At 42.7% G+C, this 19,072-nt stretch overlaps 1 protein-coding gene across 6 annotated transcripts in view; it reads left to right on the top strand.

Moving 5' to 3' along the window:
• The window catches only part of LOC110504953 (phospholipid-transporting ATPase IG), an 80,388-nt gene extending 61,512 nt beyond the window's left edge, over positions 1-18,876 (top strand). For 2 of the 6 annotated variants that reach the window (XM_036969715.2, XM_090219625.1), the window contains 8 exons: positions 1,007-1,066; positions 1,959-2,086; positions 2,243-2,444; positions 2,530-2,633; positions 5,865-6,021; positions 12,607-12,718; positions 14,191-14,222; positions 14,567-18,876. In XM_036969715.2, coding sequence (XP_036825610.2) covers positions 1,007-1,066; positions 1,959-2,086; positions 2,243-2,444; positions 2,530-2,633; positions 5,865-6,021; positions 12,607-12,714 — 759 coding nt within the window. In that variant the 3' untranslated portion in view covers positions 12,715-12,718; positions 14,191-14,222; positions 14,567-18,876. Of the gene's footprint in view, positions 1-1,006; positions 1,067-1,958; positions 2,087-2,242; positions 2,445-2,529; positions 2,634-5,864; positions 6,022-11,534; positions 11,626-12,606; positions 12,719-14,190; positions 14,223-14,566 lie in introns of all 6 variants that reach the window. The other 4 variants (XM_036969719.2, XM_090219626.1, XR_016491635.1 and 1 more) reach the window with 3 other exon arrangements.
• The last annotated feature ends 196 nt before the right edge of the window (positions 18,877-19,072 follow it).

Genomic DNA, 19,072 nt, shown 5'->3' with positions numbered 1-19,072 from the left:
TTCAGGTTATGTCGATATAGGACTCGTTTTACTGTGGATATAGATACTTTTGTACCTGTTTTCTCCAGCACCTTCAAGGTTCTTTTCTGTTCTGGTATTGATTTGCACTTTTCATCTCTAGGAGACAGAACGTGTCTCCTTCCTGAGCGCTGTCACGGCTGCGTGGTCCCATGGTGTTTATACTTGCGTACTATTGTTTGTACAGATGAACGTGGTACCTTTAGGTGTTTGGTAATTGCTCCCAAGGATGAACCAGACTTGTGGAGGTCTGCAATGTTTTATCTGAGGTCTTGGCTGATTTATTTTGATTTCCCTTGATGTCAAGCAAAGAGGCACAGAGTTTGAAGGTAGGCCTTGAAATACATCCACAGGTACACCTCCAATTGACTCAAATTATGTCAATTAGTCTATCAGAATCATTTTCTGGAATATTCCAAGCTTTTTAAAGGCGCAGTCAGCTTAGTATATGTAAACTTCTGACCCACTGGAATTGTGATACAGTGAAATAATCTGTCTATAAACAATTGTTGGAAAACTAACTTGTGTCAGGCACAAAGTAGATGTCCTAACCGACTTGCCAGAACTTTAGTTTGTTAACAAGAAATTTGTGGAGTGGTTGAAAAACTAGTTTTAATGACTCCAACCTATGTGTATGTACATTTCCGACTACAACTGTACACAGCCAAGTCTTCTGATGCCGATAAAGGACTGTGATCAAGCTCATGTGATTTAGCTGACACCCGGACACCAAAGCTCTTCACCAAAGGTCATATCTGTCAGTGGAGGCTGCCGAGGAGAGGACGGCTCACAAAAATGACCAGAATGGAGTCAAGGGAATGGTATCAAACACACAGTTTTCATGTGTTTGATATCATTCCATCCGCTCCGTTACACTCCATTCCAGCCACTTACGAGCCATCCTCCATTCAGCATTCCATTGATGTCCGTTGCCTTTTGATGTCCATTGCCTAACCTCGGGCTCTTTCTCCCACACTCTTGTTTACAGAACCTCTGCTTCATCTTACCTCAGTTCTTGTACCAGTTTTTCTGTGGATACTCCCAGCAAGTGAGTATTGGTCTGGGCCCTGCTGGGGCTCCCCCTCTCTGAAGTTCAAAGATGCTCTAAACATGAAACGGCAGAGTATCCCATTGAACCGCAGCACCTTCTCCAGTCTACGCCCATACTCTTCCCCTCTGGTTGAAATGACCCCCTCTCCTCGATCTCCTGGAGTGGCTGCAGTATGATATATATATATATATATATATATATATATATATATATATATATATATATATATATATATATATATATATATATATATATATATATATATATATATAGTACATATAGTATTGGTCACATACACATATTTAGCAGATCTTATTACAGGTGTAGCGAAATGCTTGTTTTCCTAGCTCCAACAGTGCAGTAGTATCTAACAATTCACAATAATACACACATCTAAAAGTAAAAGAATGGAATTAAGAAATGTTTAAATGTTAAGACGCGCATTGACTAAATTAGTATATACATATGAAATTCACATTATATACAGTGTGCCTAGTACATTGCCTTGGATACACCAAGTAGTTATTGGCCGTATTGGCCAATGTGCCAAATGATTTATTAATTTGGCACATGTTTAACTCTAGCAGGAGGTGATCCATATTTTCACATCTGAGTATACACAGCTAAATTCTGATATATAAATAGTCTCTCAGTAGCTCTGTGAAAAATATGTCCCTCATCTCAGACCTGCTCTCTCAGGTCCATCTGTGTGTGTGTGTATATATATATCAAAGGATGGGTTGTTGCATGTGGCCACACGGCAACGGGCTTGAGGCTATAGAGCCCTCTTGCTGTGTAGCTAGTGTGTGTGCGTCTCTCCTCTCCGTGTAATTAACCCCTTGGTTCCCAATCCCTCCACTCCCTTCCCCCTCCCTCCCATCCTCCCTAGCCTCTCTATGACGCAGCCTATCTGACGATGTACAACATCTGTTTCACCTCCATGCCTATCCTGGCCAACAGCCTCTTGGAGCAGCACATCTGTATGGAGGTCCTGATGGACAACGCCGCCCTCTACAGGTAGGACCGGGAACTAAACTTCATTCTGCACCTACGTAGAGAATGCACAGGCTTCTCGTGTGATTAGGACTAGCCAGGTATGTGGTTTCAAAGTCTTTGTATTCTTACGGTCTCCCCATCCTCCCTTCCTGCCCTCTTTTCTCCCTCTCTCCTTAGGGACGTAGCAAAGAATGCCATGTTGGGTTGGGGGCCCTTCCTGTACTGGACACTACTGGGGGTCTACCAGGGCCTCTTATTCTTCTTCGGGGTCCGCTTTCTCTTTAGTAACCCCGCCCTGCAGGATAATGGCCAGGTGTTTGGGAATTGGTCGTACGGAACGATTGTTTTTACTGTCCTCGTTTTCACTGTGACGCTGAAGGTAAAAGCACGTTATAACTCAATTGTGTTATTTGAAGTACATTTTTAGACCAATGATAACACTTGTCTTCTCTTTGTGGTTCTAGCTGGCTATGGACACTCGCCATTGGACGTGGGTCAATCACTTTGTCATCTGGGGCTCGCTGGCCTTCTACATGTTCTTCAGCTTCTTCTGGGGTGGGATCATATGGTGAGTACTGGATTTTCTGGTGCGTACTTCAATTAGGGCTGACCCCATTTAGTCGACTGGTCGATAGGCTGTTGGTCGTCTGAGATTTCTTTAGTCGAGCAGACGCAAAAAATAAAAACGATAATCTTGGTGTACAAGACAGCTGTCTGATTCGCGCTGAGTGGACTGATCCATTGCGGGGATGGCACAGTCCATTCTAAGACGTGCTACTGAAATTGTATGTGGTTATATTTAAAAACAATGGTGTAACACAGATGTTGGTGTTGAGAACAATGTGGCGGAAGCAGCAGTGGAGTTAGGAGATGAGGAAACAGCATTGACCTTAATTGTCTAAGAAAAGTGAGGAGAGCAGAAACCACAACTTAATTAGGTCTATAATCAATAGCCTAACTGTTTAAATGTGCCTGGCTTTATACATCACCCACATACACTACCGGTTAAAAGTTTTAGAACACCTACTCATTTTGCTTTATTTTTACTATTTTCTACATTGTAGAATAATAGTGAGGACATAAACTATGAAATAACACACGTGGAATGATATAGTAACCAAAAAAGTGTTAAAAAGATCCTAAATATATATTTTATCGTTGAGATTCTTCAAATGGCCACCCTTTGCCTCGATGACAGCTGTGTGTTTAACTGTTCCAAATTGTCTGAATTTGTATATTGAAAATAATAATGACCTTCCTTTATCCTTGATCTCGTCGTCGTTGTTATTATCATTGTTATATTAAGTAATGTCATTGTCATTAGTAGTCTTAGTATAGCAGCCTTGCGTAAACACCACCCAGCTGTAGGCCTAAGAGCGCATCCTGTTTAGTCAATACCGTAACTTACTTAGGCCTATATTTCAATACTTAGTGCCTTTGGAAAGTTTTCAGACCCCTTGACCTTTTCCATATTTGACTTTTTAAAAGTATATTTCCTCAGCAATCTACACACAATACCCCATAATGACAAAGCAAAAACACGTTTTTAGAGAGATTTGCACAAAAAAAAGATGCCTTATTTACATAAGTATTTAGACCCTTTGCTCTAAGATGCGAAATTGAGCTCAGCTACTTCCTGTTTCTATTGATCATCCTTGAGATGTTTCTACAACTTGATTGGAGTCCACCTGTGGTAAATTCAATTGATTAGACATGATTTGGAAAGGCCCACACCTGTCTATATAAGGTCCCACAGTTGACAGTGCATGTCAGAGCAAAAACCAAGCCACGAGGTTTAAGGAAGTGTCCGTAGAGCTCCGAGATCGGATTGTGTCCTCAGACTGGTGCGAAGGTTCACCTTCCAACAGGAGAAAGACCCTAAGCACACAGCCAAGACAACGCAGGAGTGGCTTCGGGACAAGTCTCAATGTTCTTGAATGGCCCAGCCAGAGCCCGTAGAACCCAAGAAGACTCGAGACTGTAATCGCTGCCAAAGGTGTTTCAACAAAGTACTGAGTAAAGGGTCTGGATACTTAAGTTAATGTGATTTCATAGAAATAAATATAAATGTATATTTATTTATCTTATATATATATATATATATATATTAATAAACATTTCTAAACACGGTTTTGCTTCATCATTATGGGTTATTGTGTGTAGATTGATGAGGGGGGAAAATGATTTAATCAATTTTAGAATAAGGCTGTAACCTAACAATGTGGAGAAAGTCAAGGGGTCTGAATACTTTCCGAATGCACTGTATATAGGCTACTGTATCAATCGTTTATTCGTTCTTGTCATCACAGCATTCCAGTCATTCATGATTTGAAATGCACTCAAGCATTTTAGTTTTAAAATGCATAATCAACGTAAACAATAAATAGGCATCTGTTTCTAGTCTTTGCTGTAATAAAGGCTTTATGAATTTGTTTTACAACCGACTCGTTTATAATTTGTTGTGTTTACATTGTTCCAAACTATCAGAAAAAGTTATTGTAATGTAGCACCATCTGTTTGGCACACATAATATGCATGCAGCATTTGCTCCTTACCTTGTTTTTCTTGATCTTCAGTATTTTGTAGACAAATGTATTCTACTAATCTGACTTCCCCTTTACCTCCTGAGCAACCAGTAAACATTCCCCCTGTTTCGAATTTGTCACTTTTTTTGCTGTTACATTGTTCAGAGTTTCTAACCAATTTATTGACGTGATTATGATATGTTGTAGGTCAGGCCCTATTGGTCATGTGCATGTGGTGCATACGTGTGACGTAACAAGAGCAAGGGTTGAGGCTAAGCGAATAGGGAATGTTTTCCTAAACAAATTAAGGACTTTGATAACAACTTTTCAGTCAGAAATGGTTGTAATTGTTGCAGCTTCAGCAACACAGACAGCACCATGAACACCTTTTGATGTTCTGTGGTGGTCGCTGCAGCAGGGAGGAGAGTGAGACAATGGGTGCTAGTCACACAGTCACTCGCTGTCTTTATTTTTTTGGTGACAGCGCAGCGAGTCTGAGCCAGGCGCAGCACAATCAAATCAGATGCGGTCAGACTCCCTCTAGTCGTTTCTTAATTATTTCATCAGTGCACTTAGAGCTTCAGAAGCTCAGTGCATATAGTTGATTTGATTAAAACACATAGGATGTGTCTATACAGTGGGGGGGGAAAGTATTTAGTCAGCCACCAATTGTGCAAGTTCTCCCACTTAAAAAGATGAGAGGCCTGTAATTTAGTGGAGTTTGGAGTGTGACTGTTTGAGGTTGTGGACAGGTGTCTTTTATACTGATAACAAGTTCAAACAGGTGCCATTAATACAGGTCACGAGTGGAGGACAGAGGAGCCTCTTAAAGAAGAAGTTACAGGTCTGTGAGAGCCAGAAATCTTGCTTGTTTGTAGGTGACCAAATACTTATTTTCCACCGTAATTTGCAAATAAATTCATTAAAAATCCTACAATGTGATTTTCTGGATTTTTTTTTCCCCATTTTGTTTGTCATTGTTGAAGTGTACCTATGATGAAAATTACAGGCCTCTCTCATCTTTTTAAGTGGGAGAACTTGCACAATTGGTGGCTGACTAAATACTTTTTTGCCCCACTGTATATGGAAAAATACATATTTTGAAATTGAGACCAATCGATTGGTCGAAAGAACCGATGGCTCTTGTTCAGCCAATATTTTTTTTTAAGGTTAGTGATGGGCTGGAGCAAAAGCCAGCACGCCATGTAGCACCATGTGACTGCTGAATTTGGACTGACCTATGTAAATGTTATAAACCCTCTCCCTCCCGTCAGGCCTTTCCTTCGGCAGCAGCGTCTCTACTTTGTGTTTGCTAATATGCTGAGCTCTGTGTCAGCCTGGCTGATCATCATCCTGCTCATCCTGCTCAGCCTGTTGCCTGAGATCCTGCTGCTGGTCCTCCGAAAGCCCCGTGGGCCCCACTCACGACAGGTACTGTCCACATACAGTGATACCATATTGTTTAAATGTTAAAAGGGGTAACTCTTCAAAACACTTCATAGTAGTTTTCCTGTATTCGTATCTTTCATCATTTCTATGGGCTATGACCTGTCTTTTATGCGTCAGTGGAATAAGGAGACGTTCAGACGTCCCTGTATTTCTGTTTATACATAACCATCTTTGTTTAAATTTAGAATTAACATTTTGTCCAAGTATCCATTTGTGTCTCCAAGAAGACTTGGTCATGCTTGACAGAGCCCATCGCTCTAAACACTTTAAAGGATCCGCCCATTTTTTTTTCAATTTTCACCTAAAATGACATGCACCAATCGAACTTGCCTGTAGCTCAAGACCTGAAGCAAGGATATGCATATTCTTGATACCATTTGAAAGGGAACACTTTGAAGTTTGTGGAAATGTGAAATACATTTAGGAGAATATAACCCATTAGATCTAGTATAAGATGATACAAAGAAAAAAACGTTTTGTTTTGATCTTTGAAATGCAAGAGAGGCCATTATGAATTATTCTAGCCCAGGCACAATTTTGACTTTGGCCACTAGATGGCAGCAGTGCATTTGCAACGTTTTAGACTGATCCAATGAACTATTGCATATCTATTCAAAATGTTGTATCAAGACTGCCCAAATGTGCCAATTTAGTTTATTTATACATGTTCACGTTCATAATTGTGTACTCTCCTCAAACAATAGCATGGTATTATTTCACTCTAATAGCTACTGTAAAATTGACAGTGCAGTTAGATTAACAAGAATTTAAGCTTTCTGCCCATATCATTTATCATTAGTTTTTTTTCTTACAACCTCATGCTAATCACATTAGCCTATGTTAGCTCAACCGTCCTGAGGTCAGGACATGGATCCTGTAGAGGTTAAAGAGCTCCTCCATAGCGGTCTGATTTGTGTTGTTGATATGGATGGAGATCACAGGAATAATCAAATTTGCCCCAGTCTCCCTTCTGAGGCCAGTATCCCCTGGTATTGCCTGTCACTCAATTAACTCCCCATGAGTCAAATTGGTTTTCCTTCAAAGTATTAGGAATGGTGTGATTTATGGTGAAATTGCAGAGGGCCAAATTCAAAATACAGAAATAGTCATAATAAACATTCATAAAAAATACGAGCGAGAGACCAATGACAATTCCCCTATGAAATGACCCTCTGTAAACAAGCAAAACAGAGCAGTGATTTTAAGATGTTTTTATTGATTAGCATTCAACATAATGTCTGTACTGTGACGTCAATGTTCACTTCGCAACGGCTATGGAGGAGCAAGTGGCGCTCTCGGAATAATTCAGACAGAAACCGTTGGCCCAACTTTCTGTTTATTAGGTACACCCATCTAGTACTGGGTCGGACCCCCCCCTCCCCCATCTTACCTCCAGAACAGCCTGAGTTCTTCGGGGTGTGGATTCTACAAGTCGGAAAAGTTCAACAGGGATGTTGGTCCATGCTGACGCGCGCAGTTGCTGCAGATTGGACAGCGGTACACCACCGCCACCAGCCTGTACTGTTGACACCAGGCAGGATGGATCCATGGACTCATGCTGCTTACGCCAAATCCAGACTCTAGGATCAGCATGACGCTACAGGAACCGTGATTCGTCAGACCAGGCAATGTTTTTCCACTCAATTGTCCAGTATTGGTGAACATGTGCCCATTGGAGCTGCTGCTTCTTGTTTTTAGCTGATAGGAGTGGAACCTTGTGTGGTCGCTGCAATAGCCCATTCGGGACTAGGATCGCCGAGATGCCGTACTGCACACCACTGTTGTACTGCACCGTTATTTGTCTGTCGGTAGCTGGCCCTTTAGCTTGCGCGATTCTTGCCATTTTCCTTCGACCTCTCGACAATTAGCTGTTTTCGCCCACAGGACTGCCGCTGACTGGATGCTTTTTGTTTGTCCCACCCTTCTTGGTAAACCCTAGACCAGGGGTCTCCAACTTTTTCTAGGATGAGGGCTACTTAAAACAAATGAAATGTTGCAAGCTATTTTTTTTCTCTAACTTTTCTCAAGTCCTTAGTGTACAATGTGTTTTCGGTCAAGATAACTGGTAAGATGGTTAATAAACTGTATTTGGCACGACAGGCACCATACAATTATTTTGTATTTTCCCGAATTCTGTTTTATTTCCTGGTTTTGGATTATTTTCTGTTTTTTACTTTCATTATTACAATTATTCAAAGAAACAACACAAATCGATGTTCTGAGTCCATGTCAATGCTTAAATTACATCAGAAATCCATTTCTGAGGTCTGAAAAAGAAAAAGTAACACATTTAGATTTGAGTGTAATAAACCTTTAATAGCACATTTAGTGAGAGAGGAATGTGTCATTCTAACATTTCTGCTGTTAGGCCTACTGCTGCAACACTTGTCATGACACTGCGCAACTATGGCAACCGCTAACAATTAACATTTAATAGAGGTTTTTGAAGTCTTTCTGCCCACAAGACGGTTATCATTAGCATCGCTAACTGGCTACATACAGAGTGATGGACAAACTCGCACACCTAACACAGGCAATATTGCTGGAGTTTAAGTTTGGCTTTTTAAACCAATAGTGACTAATCAGGGGTGGGATAATGTCAGTATGGCTTTGATTTGATAGTGGCCAGGACTTTATGACAGATTGCGATGGAACACGTGAAAAATGAATGTACTTTCAGAATTGATTGGCGAGCTACTCATAGGTGAGCTGCGAGCTACTCATAGGTGAGCTGCGAGCTACTGGTAGCTCTACCTGTTGGAGAACCCTGCTGTAGACACTGTTGTGCGTAAAAAGCCCAGGAGGGTGGCCCTTTCTGACATACTGGATCCGGTGTGCCTGGCACAGGTCATGTCCCTCTAAGTTGCTTAGGTCACTCATTTTGTTCAATCGAACGTTCAATCGAATAGTAACTGGAGGCCTGTCTGCCTGCTTTATATAGCAGGCCACATGACTCACTGTCTGTAGGAGCGAACCATTTTCTTCAACGGGGTGGTGTACCTAATTAACTGGCCGGTGAGTGTGTATAAATGCATAGAGTTGAAGTTGGAAGTTTACATACACCTTAGCCAAATACATTTAAACTCAGTTTTTCACAATTCCTGACATTTTAATCCTAGTAAAAATTCCCTGTCTTAGGTCAGTTAGGATCACCACTTTATTTTAAGAATGTGAAATGTCAGAATAATAGTCGAGCGATTTATTTATTTCAGCTTTTATTTCTTTCACCACATTCCCAGTAGGTCAGAAGTTTACATGCACTCAATTAGTATTTGGTAGCATTGCCTTTAAATTGCTTAACTTGTATCAAACGTTTCAGGCAGCCTTCCACAAGCTTCCCACAATAAGTTGGGTGAATTTTCTCCCATTCCTCCTGACAGAGCTGGTGTAACTGAGTCAGGTTTGTAGGCCTCTTTGCTCGCACACGCTTTTTCAGTTCTCCCCTCAAATTTTCTATAGGATTGAGGTCAGGGCTTTGTGATGGCCACTCCAATACCTTGATTTTGTTGTCCTTAAGCCATTTTGCAACAACTTTGGAAGTATGCTTAGGAGTCATTGTCCATTTGGAAGACCCATTTGCGACCAAGCATTAACTTCCTGACTGATGTTGCTTCAATATATCCATATCATTTTCCATCCATGATGCCATCTATTTTGTGAAGTGCACCAGTCCCTCCTGCAGCAAAGCACCCCCACAACATGATGCTGCCACCCCCGTGCTTCACAGTTGGGATGGTGTTCTTCGGCTTGCAAGCTTCCCCTGTTTTCCTCCAAACATAACGATGGTCATTATGGCCAAACGGTTATATTTTTGTTTCATCAGACCAGAGGACATTTCTCCAAAAAGTATGATGTTTGTCCCCATGTGCAGTTGCAAACTGTAGTCTGGCTTTTTTATGGCGGTTTGGAGCAGTGGCTTCTTCCTTTCTGAGCGGCCTTTCAGGTTATGTTGATATAGGACTCGTTTTACTGTGGATATAGGTACTTTTGTTCCAGTTTCCTCCAGCATCTTCATAAGGTCCTTTGCTGCTGTTCTGGGATTGATTTGCACTTTTCGCACCAAAGTACGTTAATCTCAAGGAGACTGAATGCATCTCCTTCCTGAGCAGTATGACGGCTGCGCGTGGTCCCATGGTGTTTATACTTGCGTACTATTGTTTTTACAGATGAACGTGGTACCTTCAGGCATTTGGAAATTGCTCCCTTGGATGAACCAGACTTGTGGAGTTCTACAATTTTTTTTCTGTGGTCTTGGCTGATTTATTTTGATTTCCCTTGATGTCAAGCAAAGAGGCACTGAGTTTGAAGGTAGGCCTTGAAATACATCCACAGTTACACCTCCAATTGACTCAAATTATGTCAATTAGTCTATCAGAAGCTTCTAAAGCCATGATATAGTTTTCTGGAATTTTCCAAGCTTTTTAAAGGCGCAGTCAGCTTAGTATATGTAAACTTCTGACCCACTGGAATTGTGATACAGTGAATTATAAGTTAATGTCTGAAAACAATTGTTGGAAAAATGACTTGTCATGCACAAAGTAGAAGTCCTAACCGACTTGCCAAAACTATAGTTTGTTAACAAGAAATTTGTGGAGTGGTTGAAAAACGAGTTTTAATGACTCCAACCTAAGTGTATGTAAACGTCCGACTTCACCTGTACGTGCATGCATACAAAAGTATCTGCACACTCCTTCAAATTAGTCGATTTGGCTATTCAGCCTCACCCGTTGCTGAGAGGTGTATACATTCAAGCACACAGCCATGCAATCTCCATAGACAAACATTGGCACTAGAATGGCCTTACTGTAGAGATCAGTGACTTTCAATGTGGCACCGTCATTGGATGCCACCCCTCCGCCCTGCTAGATCTGTCCTCTGTTGCAACACTCACTACCGAGTTCCAAACTGCCTCTGGTTCCAAACTGCCTCTGGAAGCAACGTCAGCAACAAGAAATGTTTGTCGGGAGCTTCAAGAAAGGGGTTTCTGAGGCCTAGCAGCCGCACACAAGCCTAAGATCACCATGCGTTCTCTGGAGTGTTGAATCACGCTTCACCATCTGGCATTGCGACGAATGAATCTGGATGTATTAATAATTTGGGGAATGCTTATTTGTCCTGTTACACACTTGTGCGTTTCTTGCGTATCCCACCTCCTCTTGAGACACCCGCTGGGAGTGGGGTCACTGCCAGGGTTACCATTGCACGGCGCCCCTGGAGCAATTAGGGTTAAGTGCCTTGTTCAAGTGCACAGGGAGGTTTCACCTTACCGGCTCCGGTATTCAAACCAGCGACCTTTCGGTTACTGGCCGAACGCTCTAACCTTGAGGCTATCTTGCCGCACCCTATATAAGACTCTGCCCCATCCTAACTAAATGCTATCTCTCTAACTCTGCTGCTTTGTGGTAATACATTCTCTACAGTCTCTCTCCCCTACTCTCACTTCCTCTTATTGCCTCTTCTGTTTCTTCCTTTCTGTCCTGCCTGCTTTGCTGCAGATCAAGCAACGGCTTCCTTCGTCGGGGACGTCCACTATCTTCATGCTGTCACAGACCGCCAGTACTCACAGCTTCTCCTGGAGTGACTGAGGTCTCTCTTTCCCTTTACTGCCTCTCCTTTTCTCTCCTCCTTGTTCCCCCACCCACTCTCCTCCTTGTTCCCCCACCCACTCTCCTCCTTGTTCCCCCACCCACTCTCCTCCTTGTTCCCCCATCCACTCTCCTCCTTGTTCCCCCACCCACTCTCTTCCTCGCTCTCCTCCCATCTGTCCTGTCCTGCTTGTCAGATTCGTCCCCTCCTCCTTCCTTTAACATCCAGTTGGCCTTGATTGACCATTCTAGAGGTTCCCTGTTCAGGTCATGGTGAGGTTAAAGAGAAGCTACCTTTCTAACCACTGTCTAGACTGGGTGGTACATTTTTTGTTATTTCAGGATCATTTGAGAATGCTTATGTAAATGCTGGGTTGCCCAATTCCAAGCCATCTCACTTCCCCAGCAATTGTGGTTTTTCGTTTGTTGCTGCAGTGTTGGTCCTATGTCTAATTCAGTATGTCTGAGTGCATCAGTCAGTGTGTCTTTCCTGCCCGTGCTGCCACTGTGCCTGCTGTCTCTGCATGCCTGTCCAGGTGAATGCAGCACGCAAACAAATGAGATTTACCTGCATGCCAGTGTGCTCCAGACTCCAGCCAACCCTGGACCCCACCACAACCGCAGTGGGCCACTACAGACATTTCTGGGTGGTTGTGTGTTGCTATGAATGTGTCTTTTTAATCATAACTTTCTAGTTAATGTCACCCAAATGCCCCAAAGGATATTTGAAGTATTTGGATAGCTGTACCAATAATGTGTATTAGTCTATTAAGATGGCTTTGTGTTGACCTTAAATAATGCGACATTAAGAACGACGCAAGCTTTCTAAAACATTGACCCTCCTGGGTAGAGGAGAGAGAATTCACCAAGGAGAGTGTGTGTGTTTTAAACTACATTACATTGTCCAACTTCTGTCTCAAGTGTGTAAGTGTCTGTCTGTCAGCACGAGGTGCCATTAGTGTCTCTTGCTTCACCCTTCCAGAAGAAGCCAGTGGTTCAGTCGGGCGAGGGGGAAACCCAGTCTCCCCGGTCTTCAGCCAGGCCCCTGCTCATGAAAACCTTTTCAGACGAGTCCAATACTATCCTATGAACAGGTACCGACCCCCAACTCTGCCCCTTAGTTAAAACAATCAAATACCCCCCAAAAGAAACCCTTTAGCTGTCTAGATCTGCGGAGACCCAGTGCTCTTTAACTGTAACCAGAATCCTGCTTCCCGTGCCTTCAACATCTTCTTTTAAGAAGTTGGTTCAGTCCTCTAATGGCTACTGTAACCCATACTTCCTGTGTGTTGAGCTCTGACTGGTTGGCTGAAAAGTGTATTGTTCATAATGGCTGCGTCATATTTTTGCTTGTGAAATATGTACATTGGATATGGATAAACATTTAACTGTGTCCGAATGTATAAATTGATGTCAGAAGGGGAGCCTTTTCCAATATGATCCACTAAGCCAGGACAGTCGATGCTCTTTTCAGCCTCCCAGTAGACGACCGGCTCATTGTGGCCTTGCATGTGGTCTTTAAGGATTTCCAGTTACCTTTTTGACTAAGTATGGACTCCGTTGAGGATCGGGGATGAATCTGTCTCATCAGTGTGTGAATGTGAGTGTCTGTTTTTCTTTGTCCTCTGTATTCCTAATGAAATATTGCAGACCTCGTAATCTGCCTTTTTTAATTTCTCCCCTTGTGGAGTTGTCATTTATATGGTGGTTGTGGTGTCCCTCCTGGTTGCATGTGCAATGTACTATTTGTCTGTTACTGGCGTCTTGTATTTTCCATTTGCAAGTACTACATTTTGTTACCACCTTTCCTTTGCCTGATTGTATGTTGCTCTTCCTACATCAAAATGAACTGACCGTTGCCTGGAGTGAATGTGTCAAATAAAATAAAATTGTATCGGTCAAATATTTTTGCTGTGTGACCTGACGTTTTAATTTGGGAGCACCAGTGCGACTACAAACATATCTGCCAGATTATAATTGTTTTAATGATTAAGGGAAAGGGGATACCTAGTCAGTTGCACGGCTGAATGCATTCAACCCAAGACCTCTGAATCAGAGAGGTGCGGGGGGGCTGCCTTAATCGACGTCCACGTCATTGGCGCTGGGGAGCAGTTATTGTGGGGGGGGGGATAAGATAAGAAAGTGAGTCCAGATTCCTGACCGTGGTGGTTGCACCATTACTACAGAGAGAACCGCCCGTCTGTAGCCAGAACCGTTGGACAGTTGTGACCATGTTACCGGCGCTACGGTTTTGCTGGAGATAATAAACAAATGTCTTAACAGTGTTAGATATTACTTTCCTAGGGTACAAAATGTGCTTCAAAAGTACATATAATTCATATAGGCCCAATAAAGTCTATCTCAATTGATTTTAAAATGACATTTCCTGGTGCTCCTAAATTTTATGTGGTGCTCCTAACTTTAAAATAATTTGGGTGCAACAGTGCTACCAATGTAAAATGCTAATTGGGAGCCCTGGTTCTGTTTATTGGCAAGTCTGGGTTAACACCAGGCTTTACGCTCCCATCCATCACCTGTATTTAACCTGCTTCTCTATTCTTCCCAGCCTTCAGAGGACTCCCTCCTATAAACATCCAGGTAAAACGAGGGTTAATCTCACATGTCTTAATCCTCGGCTATCGCCTCATGGTCTTCTTGGGTTCCATACACTTCTAGAATCATCAGGGATGATCACATGATATCAGAGCAGTAGATATTCTATGATTTGATTTGAGTTAATCTGCTTTCAGGGGAGGTGTGTCCAATTAATTTTATTTGGGGGTATGTGGTCAATTCTATCAGATTTTTGGGGTCAACATTTAATGGTGTCTGTCATGGTGCTGCTCTTTGTTGCCACCTTCCAGTGGTTGGCATTTGGCAGGAGCAGGATTCTGTCTATGGTGGTGGACTGACTTCTGTCTCTGTGTGTTTGTCCTCTCCAGATCGCTGCTGTCACGCCCTTGTCCTACAAGCATCTGATCGGGCAGGAGTGAAGGGCAGAACGGAGGGTTAACTATACTGCGGCCAGTGTCTTTCAGGCCCCCATGGCAGTCAAGCTGGCTGCCAGCACTTTTGCCTGATCTAAAAAGAAAATGGAAATTGACAAAAAGAAAATAGAAAAGATGCTAGAAGAGCCAGGGATGGACTCCTGTCACCCTCTTCCTGTTTCCCTCTGCATGTCTGCAGAGTACTGCACCACTGGCCCAATCAGCACAGGCCGTTTTTACAGCGGTTTTACTGCACTATTCAGACAGGAGGCATGAGTTTCCGCAGTTTCTTTTTCTTTCTTAAAAAATTGAAATGAATGCGCACACGGCTACCTTGTCAGTAGTACTACTATGATCTCCTGTGTTCTAACATGCAGCCACACCTCCACTGACCCAGAATGATTCATCTGCATGAAACGAAGGAGGCTCCATGAATGCCACTTGCTATTACTTGTGTGTTTAGGTCAAGGTTTGTTAAAACAAAAATGTTACTTAACTTTCTGAAACAGATTCCACAGTTCCAGGCCCAAATAGTATGTACAGTACCAGTCAAAAGTTTTAGAACACCTTCTCATTCAAGGGTTTTTCTTTTCTTTTTATTATTTTCTACGTTGTAGAATAATTGTGAAGACGTCAAAATTATGAAATGACACATATGGAATCATGTAGTAACCAAAAAACTGTTGAAGGAATCAAGATGTATTTGAGATTCTTCAAAGTAGCCACCCTTTGCCTTGATGACAGCTTTGCACACTCTTGGCATTCTCTCAACCAGCTTCACCTGGAATGCTTTTCCAATTGGGTTGAGGTTGAGTGATTGTGGAGGCCAGGTCATCTGATGCAGCACTCCATCACTCTCCTTGGTCAAATAGCCCTTACACAGTCTGGAGGTTGAAAAACAAATGATCGTCCCAATATACGCAAACCAGGTGGGATGGTGAATCTCTGCATAATTCTGTGGTAGCCATGCTGGTTAAGTGTGCCTTGAATTCTAAATAAATCACAGAAAATGTCACCAGCAAAGCACCATCACACCTCTTCCAAGCTTCATGGTGGCAACCACACATGTGGAGATCATCCATTCACCTAGGTTGGAACCAAAAATCTCAAATTTGGACTCATCAGACCAAAGGACAAATTTCTGCGGTCTAATGTCCATGGCTCGTGTTTCTTGGCCCAAGCAGGTCTCTTCTTATTGGTGTCCTTTAGTAGTGGTTTCTTTGCAGCAATTCAACCATGAAGGACTGATTCACACAGTCTCCTCTGAGCAGTTGATGTTGAGATGTGTCTTACTTGAACCCTGAAGCATTTATTTGGGCTGCAGTCTGAGGTGCAGTTAACTCTAATGAACTTATCCTCTGCAGCAGAGGTAACTCTGGGTCTTCCTTTCCTGTGGCGGTCCTCATGAGAGCCAGTTTCAACATTGCTCTTGATGGTTTTTGCGACTGCACTTGAAGAAACTTTCAAAGTTCTTGACATTTTCTGGATTGACTGACCTTCATGTCTTAAAGTAATGATGGACTGTTGTTTCTCTTTGCTTATTTGAGCTGTTCTTGCCATAATATAGACTTGGTCTTTTACCAAATAGGGCTATCTTCTGTTTCCAACACCTACCTTGTCACGACACAACTGATTGGCTCAAACACATTAAAAAGGAAAGAAATTCCATAAATTAACGTTTAACAAGGCACAGATTGTTAATTGAAATGCATTCCAGGTGACTACCTCATGATGGCAAAGGGTGACTACTTTGAAGAATATAAAATTCATTTTGATGTAACTTTTTTTGGTTACTACGTTATTTCATAGTTTTGATGGCTTCACTATTATTCTAGAAAGTAGAAAATAGTAAGAAATAAAGAAAAACCCTTGAATGAGTAGGTGTCTAAACTTTTGACTGGTACTGTAAGTTACATGATTCCAGTCCAGGGATAAAGAAAGCATGTTCGCTCAATACAGACGACACTGCACATGAGTTACTGAATATCTTAAACAAAATGGGAGGGTTTAGAGGCACAGCCCCCTACTGGGTTAAGGGAGGGTTTAGAGGCACAGCCCCCTACTGGGTTAAGGGAGGGTTTAGAGGCACAGCCCCCTACTGGGTTAAGGGAGGGTTTAGAGGCACAGCCCCCTACTGGGTTAAGGGAGGGTTTAGAGGCACAGCCCCCTACTGGGTTAAGGGAGGGTTTAGAGGCACAGCCCCCTACTGGGTTAAGGGAGGGTTTAGAGGCACAGCCCCCTACAGGGTTAAGGGAGGGTTTAGAGGCACAGCCCCCTACTGGTTTAATTCTCCATCTTCCCGAAAAGTGTATGTGAGTTAATCAAAATGACCGGTAATGACTTGTGCTTGCCAACGTTTCTACCTGGTTCCGTGTCTGGAGCGTGACATGTATCTTCCAAGCAGAAGGCCGGTGATAATATAAGAAAATCCCAATTGGATTGTGTAAATTATTACATGTGCTGTAGCTATAGATCTGAACCTGTTTGAATGCCTAATGCTTGAAGCCAAAAATGTATCTGACCTGGGGAGATGCATGTCATGCCCAGCACCGTCCAGATATTGCAAAATATGTTGCAGAGTGTGAGCAAGTGGTTTATGTGTGAATGTGTTTCTCATACATCAGTTACCCAGCTGTACTGGATGGGATCGATGGCCTAAAAAGCAACCTGCGTGTTTCATTGAGACACGTACAGTGTTTTCATAGGAATACCTGTAGCTTCCTTGTAGATTAGCACTAAAGGACATCAGGAGTTCTGAGGATTTTCCTTTGGGCATGCGGTCAGAAAGGCACATTTTGTCGTATGCCGAAACACACGCATAATGCGCACACACCTACGCATTCACTAATACGCACATGCACTAAAGGCCTAAAATGAGGTATCTATGTCCCATTACCACTTAGTGTTTGTCAAAGGTAACGATCCCAACTCCAGACTTGCTCATCAGGTAATGTTGACCACCTGCTGACCTTACATCAACATCCATATCTATTTAGGATATCTGAGAAGGGTTTCTTACTGACCTCTGGTGTTAGTGCTTCATACATTCCGTTTCTACATGCCATGATTTGAATCACTTTTAGATACTACGGGAGGATTTTTGTTTTGGAACGTGTAAGAATCTATTTGACATATTTATTGTTCTGTGTAATTTTACCCACAAATGTTATATTTTTATTACGTATTTGTTTAATTGTGCAATTTCAGTATGCCTGCGTTACTTCAGACGAGATGTGTGCCCCTGTGCCAACCTGTATGTCTTACCTTACACCATATCCTGTTCCCTCCACCGTTCTGGTCGCAGGTCAGATTACAGAGCACTGGTTAGAGGTCAGTCAAGCCATATCTAGGCTTTGAATAGAGCTTTGGGTATTTCTGGCACAGAGGGGTATGTCTTGTCCTTTAAAAAAATGCCATAACTATCAAATATTTGATAATGATGGCTGTAGTTCCTAAGTTCAGTAGCTTTAGTTCAGATGGACTTCATTCCAGATCCTTAGTGGTTGAAGATACTGTAACATCTACATGCTGGCTGTACATGATACTGAGCATATGCAACCTGGTGTCCCTTCCATGCCAAATGTGATTTACCATACTTTCATATGGGAGAAATGTATATATTTTTCTTGACTTCAAGGGTCTGGAGTGCCCAGAGGTTTGTGTACACCAGATGGCGATATTACGGAGGACTCTTTGTAACGTTTCCTTTTGAAACACTAAAGCTATCAGGGGGCTGAGTATGGGCTGTGCTCAGACTAGCGTGGAGATACCGCTGGACTCTCACCTGCCTGGGCTGTGTCCTAGGTCGGGGTAGGAGTAGGACTTACTATATGGGGGGGGGGGGCATTACAGATGCTGTTTTCAAAAGCTTACAAAATGTATTGGTTTCTCGTGTTTTGCCTGACCAAAAAAAAGAATGATTGTATTTTTAATGCAACCCTTTTTCCAGCCATTTTTGTAAGAATAATCGAAACGTCCCCAAAAAAAAGCACGAGTGGCTGGATGAATGTGGAGAATGGCCCTGTCCCACGGGTGACCGCTGGGGTGGGGTGCCGTGGGGTGACGGGCACAAAATGGGCACCTCACCCTGGCCCCAGGACCACCCCACGTCTGGCCCCATGACCACCTCACCCTGGCCCCAGGACCACCCCACGTCTGGCCCCTTGGGCTCCAGCCTCGGCACTCTGAACCTCCGACCTGAATGTAGCACTTTAAGACCAGTTTGTTCAACACAGTTTTTCTGTAATAAATCACAATATTATGAATGTCTTGTTTTCATTTATGAACTTGTGGTATGCTTGAGTGAACTTGTGTATCAGCAAGCATACTTGTCTTATGCTTAGCATGGTCTGTTAGTGTGGGCTTTGCAGGACTGCACGTGTGTGTACCACAGGAGGCTGCTGATAGGAGGATGGATGGCTCATTAAAATTGCTGGGGTGGAGTGAATGAAATGGTATCAA

Source organism: Oncorhynchus mykiss, chromosome 25 (genome assembly GCF_057628025.1).
Source record: "Oncorhynchus mykiss isolate SJ-2025 chromosome 25, ASM5762802v1, whole genome shotgun sequence".
NCBI lineage: Eukaryota > Metazoa > Chordata > Actinopteri > Salmoniformes > Salmonidae > Oncorhynchus > Oncorhynchus mykiss.
Note: the sequence above shows the minus strand (reverse complement) of the source record. Positions and strands in the feature narration are given on the sequence as shown.